The sequence below is a fragment of the Drosophila santomea genome, chromosome 2R, assembly GCF_016746245.2.
Source record: "Drosophila santomea strain STO CAGO 1482 chromosome 2R, Prin_Dsan_1.1, whole genome shotgun sequence".
Lineage (NCBI taxonomy): Eukaryota > Metazoa > Arthropoda > Insecta > Diptera > Drosophilidae > Drosophila > Drosophila santomea.
The window spans coordinates 531399-542965 of record NC_053017.2 but is presented as its reverse complement, the minus strand read 5'-3'; the positions used below and the strand labels follow the sequence as shown (position 1 = coordinate 542965).

The 11567-nt window shown below is 39.3% G+C and overlaps 1 protein-coding gene across 2 annotated transcripts; it reads right to left on the bottom strand.

Moving 5' to 3' along the window:
- Positions 1–8286: 8286 nt before the first annotated feature.
- LOC120445655 (probable cytosolic Fe-S cluster assembly factor GE22682) lies at positions 8287–10189 on the bottom strand. 2 transcript variants are annotated; one of them, XM_039626200.2, is made up of 4 exons: positions 10012–10189; positions 9865–9957; positions 9153–9810; positions 8287–9096 (listed from the first exon to the last, which is right to left on the bottom strand). In XM_039626200.2, exons 1-4 carry the CDS (start codon positions 10072–10074, stop codon positions 8477–8479), a joined length of 1434 nt encoding a protein of 477 aa, XP_039482134.1. In that variant the 5' UTR covers positions 10075–10189; the 3' UTR covers positions 8287–8476. The 2 variants fall into 2 exon arrangements, with proteins under 2 accessions (XP_039482134.1, XP_039482135.1); XM_039626201.1 differs by lacking the exons at positions 9865–9957; positions 10012–10189 and having other exon boundaries at positions 8288–9096; positions 9153–9572; positions 9640–9780.
- Between the last annotated feature and the right edge of the window lie 1378 nt (positions 10190–11567).

Here is an 11567-nt window from a genome sequence, read left to right as displayed (position 1 = left end):
ACACTCAGTGTGGCTGTGCACGCAGAAATTTTAATTACTGATGCAAATGGAATATAAGCGATTAAAGAAAATGCTCGTCAAGCTAACGTCAGTGATCTAGCAGCGATTGAGGCACGATGGTAAATTAAGAGAAAATAGAAGAGCGATGGAACGATGGAAAATGGAATATGCCGTTTTTTAAAAAAAATTTTTTTTTTTATTTGAAAGTTAATTGAAATAATAAACAATGTAACATTTAAAAATAGATTTATCTGCCTTATAGGGTTGATGAATGTATAGATACTGAGAAATTATTAAAATGTATCCACAGTTTTCCAGAAAATAGAATAACAGTGGGACGAGCCTAAATAGATTAAAAGCATGACAGTGACTTCCGCCGACATATCTCCGCCTAGTATACTTTTCGGGAGGAATTATGTCTCTTTTTTCTGACGGAGCTTTGTCGTTTATCTAATGTCATATCTCCGAGCGGAGGTATAACGTTTTAAAACGTTGAGAACTGAACTGAATATATGGTAAGCTGTATTAGCCTCGCTTTTATAACCTTATTTGTATGTGGGAAGGCAAAAGACTTTGAATGGTCAAGATTCACTTCAAAAAACGAAATTTACCGACTGAAAAATGACTTTGTTATTTTCCTCTATAACAAACCCATCACATTGATGGGGCAATATAGTTCTTATTTACCGAACATAACACCTAACATTTCAGGATGTATGGGATATATGTTTGCGTTTAGTAATATTCAGAGCAATAGAAGAAAATCAACACTTGTTTTTACTTTGGGTAGCGATTGTACGCAAGGAATATCCTTGCCTTTTCAAATCTGAACCAGAATATCTGTTACCTGATAATTGATTTTACCTGATTTTTTTGATTTGTAAAACGGGCACTTTTGTTTAGCCGAAATTTAAAGTAGATGCCTTTTTTATATCAAATCAGATCTTATTTACTAAGGAAAAATAATAGTTTACTTAGTTTAGTTTATAGTTTATATTAGTTATTTTATAAAATATAATTTCTGACCACACCTCATATTTGACAAACAAAATGTTGCCCTCGACAAGAAAACTATCCCGAAGGTTGCCATACTGTTCGTGGAACGAAACAGGCAGATAAAAGTGCTTATAAAATATAAAAGAATTCATATATTAATTAAAAGGAGGGCCACACTCGTTCTTTGTAAATAATGCTATATAATTTAAGTACTTAAATGGTCAAAGTGCAGTAAAAAAGTAATTGCGAACATCGGAATTAAAACTGTGAAAAAGGTGGCAGCTCTAGATTTTCTCAAACCCTTCCAATTTGGCTTCAAAGCAAGCAATTGCAGATATAAAAGGCATTGTTTGATTTTGACACATAAAATAAAACAGGCGTTTGAGCAGCAAGAAGCGATGAGAAACGAAACATTCCAATAGCAAATCGATAGGAAAAATTTTGCGAAAACCAGAGCGTCTAAAAACGAAATCGTACGATTTGGCCCAAATCGAAATCGAAAAAAACTTACGATTACCGGAGCATGCCTGAGTAAAATGATGCTAACATTCCAAAACCATTCCTCTAAATTTTGTCATATTAGTATGAACCAAATTTACCGCATACATTTGGATTTACGTCATTTCCGAGAAATTTCGTCATATAAAAATGGAAGCACATAATTTTGTACTCAAATATATTTAAATCATTAAATTTTTTTTGTACAAAATCTAACTTTGCGGTCGATTTTAGGTAAAATATTTAACCGACCGGCTTGGTTATGGTCTCTATGGAAAGAGTCATCAAGTCTCGGTAAAACCTAGGTAGAATAAATGTATAATATTCTTTGCACGTTTTACGAAAGTACTAATTTTCACATATTTTCCAACTTCGATGGAAAAAAGAAAGCGATCTTACACAGACTCATGGGTTTGGCGTATGAGGTGTTGTTCTTGAATATGTTCTTTATCATATCATAACAGATCGGGACCCCGACGTCCTACTCCGAATTTCCAAGGCAAAAGATAATTTCAACTCAGCGTAAAAAAACGCGCGGCTTAGTGCAAATTCTGCTATAAGCGCAATCGCTGCCCAGTACGAAATTGTATGGCGGGCATACGTTTTTTCCTGTATTGGCGGCTTGTTTTTCAATCCCTGACTTTGTAATGATTTTATATGAATGTATAATGATTAATTATTCTTCAAAAATATTAAATGAAGTACAATTTTGTAGAATAAGATGAATTATTTGTAAAAAAAAAGGTAAAAATATATAAAAAATTGACAAAATAATTATAAAAAAAAAATTCTTTAAAATTTATTTATTTTTTGTTTTTAAAACATTAAATATGTACCATATAAGCATTTTAAGAGAAAACAAATGAAAAGTATTAGTCGAAATTGGATAAAAATTGAGAACTGTGTTCGAGTATAAAATCTACTATTTAACACACCATATAGGTAGGTGACCACTTAATCGAAAGGAAAATATCTCAACTGGTTCAAGAGTTATGATTTTTGTATCCCTAAAGTATCTAAGGCGCCTCTGTGCGCTGTAAGGTAGCTTGTCGTGGACCTACCGTCGATCTCGGCCTAAAAGTATAAAGTTCGTGATTTAAAATAAAAAGATTTCCATCAAAACTGATTCTGATCGAAATTATTTAATTGCCGTATAACTACTTTGGACAGAAACACACTTTCAGGACTTGTTACAAGCCATAGATAATGTAATTTTGTATATGATTAACTTGCGACAACTTGTTATATTTTAATAAAGTTATGTTGTGCTATTATTTCTTTGAAAACACAATGATATGGGATGCAACAAAATGCTATTAGAATTAAATTAAGTTAGTTTGCTACGCAAGCGACTTGCATTTTCATAAGAGCACTATGTCTAGATGTTAGTTATTTCTGGTGGTGCCTAACAAGATTACCTCCACAGTATCATTTATGCCCTTGTTGATTTGTAGACATCTGGCGATCATGACCCGTTTTTTTACCCGTTACTCGTAGAGTAAAAGGGTATACTAGATTCGTTGAAAAGTATGTAACAGGCAGAAGGAAGCGTTTCCGACCATATAAAGTATATATATTCTTGATCAGGATCAATAGCCGAGTCGATCTGGCCATGTCCGTCTGTCCGTCCGTCTGTCCGTCCGTATGAACGTCGAGATCTCAGGAACTACAAAAGCTAGAAAGTTGAGATTAAGTATACAGACTCCAGGGACATAGACGCAGCGCAAGTTTGTCGATTCAGGTTGCCACGCCCACTCTAACGCCCACAAACCGCACAAAACTGCCACGCCCACATTTTTGAAAAATGTTTTAATATTTTTTCATTTTTGTATTGGTCTTGTAAATTTCTATCGATTTGCAAAAAAACTTTTTGCCACGCCCACTCTAACGCCCACAAACCGCCCAAAGCTGCCGCGCCCACACTTTTGAAAAATGTTTTGATATTTTTTCATTTTTGTATTAGTCTTGTAAATTTCTATCTATTTGCCAAAAAACTTTTGGCCACGCCCACTCTAACGCCCACAAACCGCCAAAAACTGTCCTTCGCACTTACACTAGCTGAGTAACGGGTATCAGATAGCCGGGGAACTCGACTATAGCGTTCTCTCTTGTTTTTAATTAATTTACTTATTTGGAGATGAATGCAGATGTTACGCAACGAATCAGAGCGGGAGCTCGAAACTTAGAGCTTGAAGAAAGAGAGCTGGGAGAGACAGGTGAAAGAGCAGAATTAGAACAGGACAACAGAAGAACAGAGAGTGTGGGCGTGCCAAATTAAGTAAAGAAACGGTACCAAGTTGAATTTTGGACCATGTTAACGTAAATCCTTGGACTTTGGATCTAGAGACTGGAGACATCAAGGAATAACGGTTAAAGGAGGCCTATATTAGCAGACCGAGCGGAAAGAGAGACAGGGGCAACGAAAACACGAGTGAACAACACGAAGCTACGAAATCAGCAAGGGAGCTACATTCGTGAAGGGAGCAGAATCGCTACGTCGAGACGTAGGCACATTGGGTGGCTCGAGGAGCAGCTGTCGGTCGCAGTGGTCTAAACAGACGGCCAAGAAGCCGACGTGGATGGTGGAGGGTGTTCACGGCATTCACGATTTCAAGTGGCAAGTGAAGCAGTTTGGATTACTCTCTGCATCGACCAAATTTCAACGGGCACTGGACCAGGTTATTGGACCGGAAATTTCGCCACATGCCTTTGCGTACCAAGATAACATCATCGTAATCACTAGATGAACACAAAAGTAACTTCAGAGAAGTGTTCCGACGCATGAAGTACGCCAATCTAAGGATAAGCTCCGAAAAATGTCAATTCATCAAGGAAGAACCAAGAACACCGCGTCACAAGTAAAGGAATTGGTATGAGCTCAGACAAGGTAGCAGCCATAGCCCAGTTAGAACCATCCTTGTCAGTCCGCGAGCCAAGACAATACCTTGGAGTTGCGTCGTGGTACCGGCGTTTCGTGCTTGACTTCGCACGCCACTCAACGACCTCATTTGCAGGGGTACCAAGAGAACATAGCCCATGTGCAAGCCTTTGAGGCAATGAAAGCCAGACTGGGCACAGATCCAGTCCTGGCGTGCCACGACAGAGATGTTCATCCTGAAAACCGCTGGTGACTACGGGAAAGACGCAATGGTCACGCAGGATACAAAAGAGGCCGAACAAGATATTTCGTACTCTAGCCGAAGCCGAGTAAAACTATTCAACAATAAAGGAGGAGTGCTTGGCAATTATGTGGGCATTCGGGAAATTAAAGCTATACCTGGAGGGTTACTATTTTTTGATAGTGACGGATCACATGGCACTGAAGTGGCTAACAAACATAGAAAGTCCTAAGGAAAGAATGGTCAGACGCGCATTAGAGCAACAGCAATATGACATTGAGATTGCGTGCAGATAATGTGGGGGCGGATGCATTATCCAGGCAGCCACTATCATAGTCGGTGGCCAGAACACAACAGAGGCCAGAGGAGAATACAGCTGGATCACAGAATTGAGAGGGAAAATAAAGGCACACCGTCAGAAGATCCCTGACTTTGTATGGGAAGGCAACGTCCTGTAAAAGCAGATTCCCCATTGAGCAGGGATCGAAGATGTGCTGACCTGGAACCTCTGCGATCCGCGGCCAGTAGGGGAAACCGTTCTGCGAGAGAATCATGACCCCCATCAGCCGGCCATGTGGACAATCGAAAGACAATAGCTCGACTAGCAGCGCGGCCCGGAATGCAGAGATACTCAAGGGTGTACATGACTGCATTAGGTTCAAACCAAGTCAGCGGCAGGCAGCGGAAAAAATGTTGACACAAGTCCCAGAAAAGCCCTGGGCAACAGTGTGTGACGACTTCGTCGGACCATTGCCGAGGTCGAATCATGGCAATAATATGTTGTTGATATATTCCTGGAAGCCTCCATTGTCTCGTATTAGACCATTTAAAACATCCTGCATTGTCGCTGCAGCCTTTGGTTGCCGTCCCAAAAGGACGCTGCACACTTTCCTACATATATAAGTTCACAACTGAAGAGAGCAGCCAAACATACGCCTCAAACAATTGCACTGGCTCATTGGGAAATAGTCCAAACTTCGAGAGAAACTCAAACTGCTCGTCTACAAGACTATACTCAAGCCGATCTGGACTTAAGGAATCCAGTTGTGGGGCACTGCAAGCGCTTTGCACCGAATAATGATCCAGCGCTTTCAGAACAGATGCTTGAGAATAGTCTCCAACGCCCATCCCTACCATGAGAACTCTATCATCCTTGAGGAGCTCAGGATTCCATCGGTGGCAGACGAGATCTATCGTCACAGCGAGAGATACGCAAGAAGACTGGACAACCACCTGGCCATCAACCTTCTGGACAACAGCCAATCCCGTATACGTCTGCTGAGAACGCACACAAGCACATCCAAGGTACACCTGATTATCTATGCGTTTTCTTTTTTGTTTGTATTTAGCCTAAATTTGTTAGAGATTCAAAGAAATAGGACGTAGCCGCCCTACATGTTCTGAAGTTATGAGCGTATCAAATTTAGGTATTTATAGCTAACCAAAAAAGTAGTCCAACTAGAGTTTCTCTTTAGGTAAAAACAAGAGAGACTATCTGATACCCGTTACTCAGCTGGTGGAAGTGCGAAGGAGAGTCTTAAACACTGACAGTTTTTGGCAATTTGTGGGCGTTAGGGTGGGCGTGGCAAAAAGAAATTTACAAGACTAATACAAAAATGAAAAAATATCTATACATTTCTCAGAAGTGTGGGCGTGGCAGCTTCGGGCGGTTTGTGGGCGTTAGAGTGGGCGTGGCAAAAAGTTTTTTGGCAAATCGATAGAAATTTAAAAGACCAATATAAAAATGAAAAAATATGAAAACATTTTTCAAAAGTGTGGGCGTGGCAGCTTTGGGCGGTTTGTGGGCGTGGCCAAATGTTTTTTGGCAAATCGATAGAAATTTAGAAGACCAATACAAAAATTAAAAAATATCAAAACATTTTTCAAAAGTGTGGGCGTGGCAGTTTTGGGCGGTTTGTGGGCGTTAGAGTGGGCGTGGCAACATGAATCGACAAACTTGCGCTGCTTCTATGTCTTGGGAGTCTATATGCTTAATCTCAACTTTCTAGCTGTTGTAGTTCCTGAGATCTCGACGTTCATACGGACAGACAGACGGACGGACGAACAGACGGACATGGCCAGATCGACTCGGCTATTGATCCTGATCAAGAATATATATACTTTATATGGTCGGAAACGCTTCCTTCTGCCTGTTACATACTTTTCAACGAATCTAGTATACCCTTTTACTCTACGAGTAACGGGTATAAAAATATTTTAGGATTTTAAAATGACGTTAAGTGGCAAATCAAACCGACAAAAATCTTCAAATCGAAAGGAGTATCAAATTTTATTTAATTAAATTTTTGTAAACCTTAAGTTTTACACTTCAACCGCTTATTCTCCTGAACCAATATACATATATGTTTCAAAGTTCGTTATGCACTCCCTTTTGTTTTTGCGCCATCTTTCGATTTGCGAATCGTAGGATCGCACAACCACAACAGATTTTGATCTCTTCAAAGGCTCTCCTGGTGCAGTGATTTTGGAACACTTATAAAAACATTTCGGGGAAGGTCATAGATACTTTCGAACTGTAAATAATACGGAATATATATAATATATATAAATTTCTGTGGAAAGCTCACAAGTGAGTGTTGACCGATTCGGGCTCCAAAAAAATAAGTATTCTTAAAAAAAACTTTAAACATGAAATCCAATATTAAATATTTAATCGAAGAATTTAGAGAACTTGATCTTCGAAGCATAAGGAAGAAAACAGTTTTTTAAAAAGCTATGTTCTCAAGCAACTTACAAAAGCCCTTGACGGAATGATATTATAACTTGCAAGTTTCACCAATAAAATAATTATTCTTTAGTCGCATGCCCATCAAAGAGAGATGACAGGATTCCTATTTTTGAAACATTTTCCACTCGCCTTAGTCAATTGTCTTGACAATCAGATAACCGTTACTCAGGTAGAGGGAGTTGGATATTTAAAAATCCTTTTGGTATTGTATAGAAATAGTAAAAATTATAAAATCTAAATTTAGTTTTAAAGGAGTTCCTGGCACCACTATTTTTATTAAACAGGTCAAGCTGAACATCTTTTGATTTACGGAGTAAATATGTCATATTTCCCTAAAATGGTTTTTTAAATTGTAACTATATCACTTCGTCAAAATAAGTTTTTGTTAATTATACCCGTTACTCGTAGAGTAACTAGATTCGTTGAAAAGTATGTAACAGGCAGACGGAATCGTTTCCGACCATATAAAGTATATATATTCTTTATCAGGATCAATAGCCGAGTCGATCTGGCCATGTCCGTTTGTCCGTCCGTCTGTCCGACCGTATGAACGTCGAGATCTCAGGAACTACAAAAGCTAGAAAGTTCAGATTAAACATACAGACTCCAGAGACATAGAAGCAGCGCAAGTTTGTCGATTCAGGTTGCCACGCCCACTCTAACACCCACAAACTGCCACGCCCACACTTTTGAAAATTTTTTTAATATTTTTTGTTCATTTTTTTATTTGTCTTGTAAGTTTCTATCGATTTGCAAAAAAACTTTTTGCCACGCCCACTCTAACGCCCAAAGCTGCCACGCCCACACTTTTGCAAAATGTTTTGATATTTTTTCATTTTTGTATTAGTTTTGTAAATTTCTATCGATTTGCCAAACAACTTTTTGCCACGCCCACAAACCGCCAAAAACTGTCCGTGTTGAAGACTCTCCTTTGCGCTTCCACTAGCTGAGTAACGGGTATCAGATAGTCGGGGAACTCGACTATAGCGTTCTCTCTTGTTTTAAATATTTAAACGAGTAACGGGTAAAAAAGCGAAACAGTTTTTCCTCTTTCTGGGCTATATTGCTTTACTGAAACTGGCGATATACTGAACAGAGATCAAGCATAATACGTTCACCAATTAATATTAAGCGATATACTGAGCTCAGACACTACATCATGGTAACTGGTGTGCAGCAGCTCATATGATTTTTCAGTTTGAAAGCCGTCTAAAAAGTCGTTGTAAATATGTTTCGTTAAGGAGTTTTCGGGTTCGGACAGTGGAAGGTTGTGGTATAATTCCTCCAGTTTCCGGGTAAGCTCGCGAACGTGTTGTCCGGTAGTGGGGCGTATTTGTGCTCCTCCGTTTATGCATCCTGAGGGACAGGCCATTACCTCAACAAAATGGTAGTTTGATACCTTTCCACGCTTTAACTTTTGTACCATGTTTTGTATGTTCCGGAAACCGTTGGCAATAGCAAATTTCAGGACAGTGTTTCCATTTTTTTTAAGTATAATTTCTCTAAAGTCACGATTTTTTAGCTGTTTGAATTCCAAATCATTTGTTGGGACTTCGTTAAAAATCTGTTTTGCGGCGAACTTAAATACATGTTCTGCGTAACCACCAGACAACGTCTTCTCGTGAGCCCATACCATTAAGTCTGGGCGTACATTAGACCAGGGCCAGTCCAGATCAAGGGGATCGAACTGTGACAGCGTCTGCTGCGCCTCACCCAGCCACTGTTCCACCTCAACTGCAAAGATGCATTACATTAATATTAGGTCATATTGTAGTTTTGGCTCTCACAACCTGAAGTGATAACACAGTCTACGTCGCGAGAGTTATTCGTCTTGCTAAAAAAATCATCTCGCGAGGCCTCAAGCTTCTTGTCGTAGCAGGGCATTACGGTCACATGGTAGATTCGCGACGCAGGAATATTTAGCTTTTCGGCAAGGATATGCTTTACAAGCACTCCCATTATTTGCTGTGGAGATCGGGTAGTGGAAACGTAAGGTAGTATGAAATTTCCGTGTGTTTTCTCCGCGTAACAAACCCACCCCGGGCAAGAGGAGCTAAGCATGGTCAAGTTCTCATTTTCGCGGTACCTTTCTACAAATTCTTGACGACATTCGAGAAGAGCGATATCGTCCGCCACCTTAGTGGACAAAACATAGTTGCCACCCAAACTGCGAAAATATCCAGCAAGATGACGGGCAGCATCCTCCACACCTATTTGATAGCGATGGGCTAAGCTTAGTAGAGGCTGGGTGGCAACGGAAAATACGATCGTACGCACATTATCCCAGTCCTCAGTGGCCTTTTTTTTTGAATTCTCTTGAAGGACCCTAAGCAACTCTTCTTGGCTCTGCTGCGTGATCAGGACTCCTTCGGCTGAAGTAATACAACCTGAGCATGCAAGACAGTCTTGCAGAGTAATTTCAACTTTATTAAGTTTTTGTTTTCCACTCTGCAACGAAAAAATTTCGATCCATAAAACAAAGTGATTCCGAGAGATTCTTACCTCAGATTCCTCAAAGCAGCTGTCACCCTTTATCTTGATCTTTGCCCCAGTCTTTGATCTTGCCTTATCTATTTCCACTGGTTTAATGCATATCTGAGAACAATTAAAATGAAATTCAATTCATCTCGGTATATTGTTGTTTCAAACCTGCGAGGGAGTAATAAAATCATCTATATCTGTAAGCTGCAGGGCTCTGCTTAACCTTGACATGGTATCAGTAAAAAGTTGTATTTCACTTTTTATTTTATAAAAAATAAGATTAAGTCAGCTAAAACCGTTCTGAACTTATCCAAATATTTGGTTCAGTATAAAGTTAGCCAGTATCACATCAAATTGACCCAAGATAGCGTCGATACGTAGCAGTACCTGTGGAACGGGCGGTATGGAACATGAGATTACATACGAATTTTCATCATTGCTACAACTGAAAACGCGTGCTGGGAAGAAAGTTCAAAAATTGGTTTGTGTTTCTTTTCTGTTATTCTTTTATTTATTTACGTCTTATTCTATACATGTTTTTGCCCATGTATCTGTGACTTCTTGTGTATTCTTAACTTACGTGTTATTCTATACATAGTTTTCCCCATGTTTTTGTGACTATTATTTACTATATTACTATGTGCGCGTTCGGCGCGTCACATTTCGCAAAGACTATGCGATTGACACCAGGATGGAGAAGTGTGATAGCGCAAAGAAGGAACAAACTGTTTATTGTGGTGTTGTAGGGGCAACTAAAGAGCTGCGAAATACATTTTTTTGGCCAAATAGCGTGCTACACATCATTAAAGATATAAACCAATCTTTGGGGCATATGGAAGAACGTAAACGTATTTCAACCTAAAACACCAACAAAATTTTTAAGCCGAGCTTTTAATGCATGTGCATAAAATTAGTGAGCTGCATTTTTTTTAATCGAATTTTTTCCAGAAGAGAATTTAGCTCATAGCGGCACCACGAAAGATCTGGAAAGCTCGTGTTCCAATTAGGAAATTTTTGCTGCTGCTGAGCTTGAACATAAGTCACTCCATCCGTTTCCGTAGTAAATTTCGTTTCTGATCGAGATCTGGTGGAGTGCAAAAGCATTTCATTTGCTTCCCGCAGTCAAATTTTTTAATAAGGGCTAAGTCGAAGCTGACGAGTGGCGGGGAATTTTCGTAGGAGTCCCCTTCGAGCCCTTTCGCCGTCCGACAGCTGGGAATGCGCGAATTAAATCAAATTTCGATTCTTACAAGCTGATGTGCCTCAATTCTGTCTCTCCGACCGTCATTAGCCTACATGGCGTTACGTAACTCTTACGGAAGCCTTCTATGATTTTTATATGTGAACTGTTGCTGAAACTAAAAGCCAAGAGAAAAACTGCACCTGAAATTATATAAAGTATTTAAGTAATTCCAAATTAAGTTTAAGTAAAGTTTCTCCCGCTCAATGTGAAGAATATGGTAAAAAAAAATGTCTCTTTATCGCATCTGTTTAGCGCAAGAACCGCAATTAATTTTCAGACACCGAAGGAGGTCGATCTTTCGCCGACGGACATTATGAGTGTTGATAATAAAAGCTTCTTTTTTTCTTTGGAATAAGCAAACGAAAGCCTAAAAAAATTAAATTAATTCTATCTATCGTCGCGCAAACGGTGTTGCCTTTAAACGGCTACTCCACCATGGATCCCGAAAGAAAAGGCAGACTTAATCCGTGGCAGTAGGCTT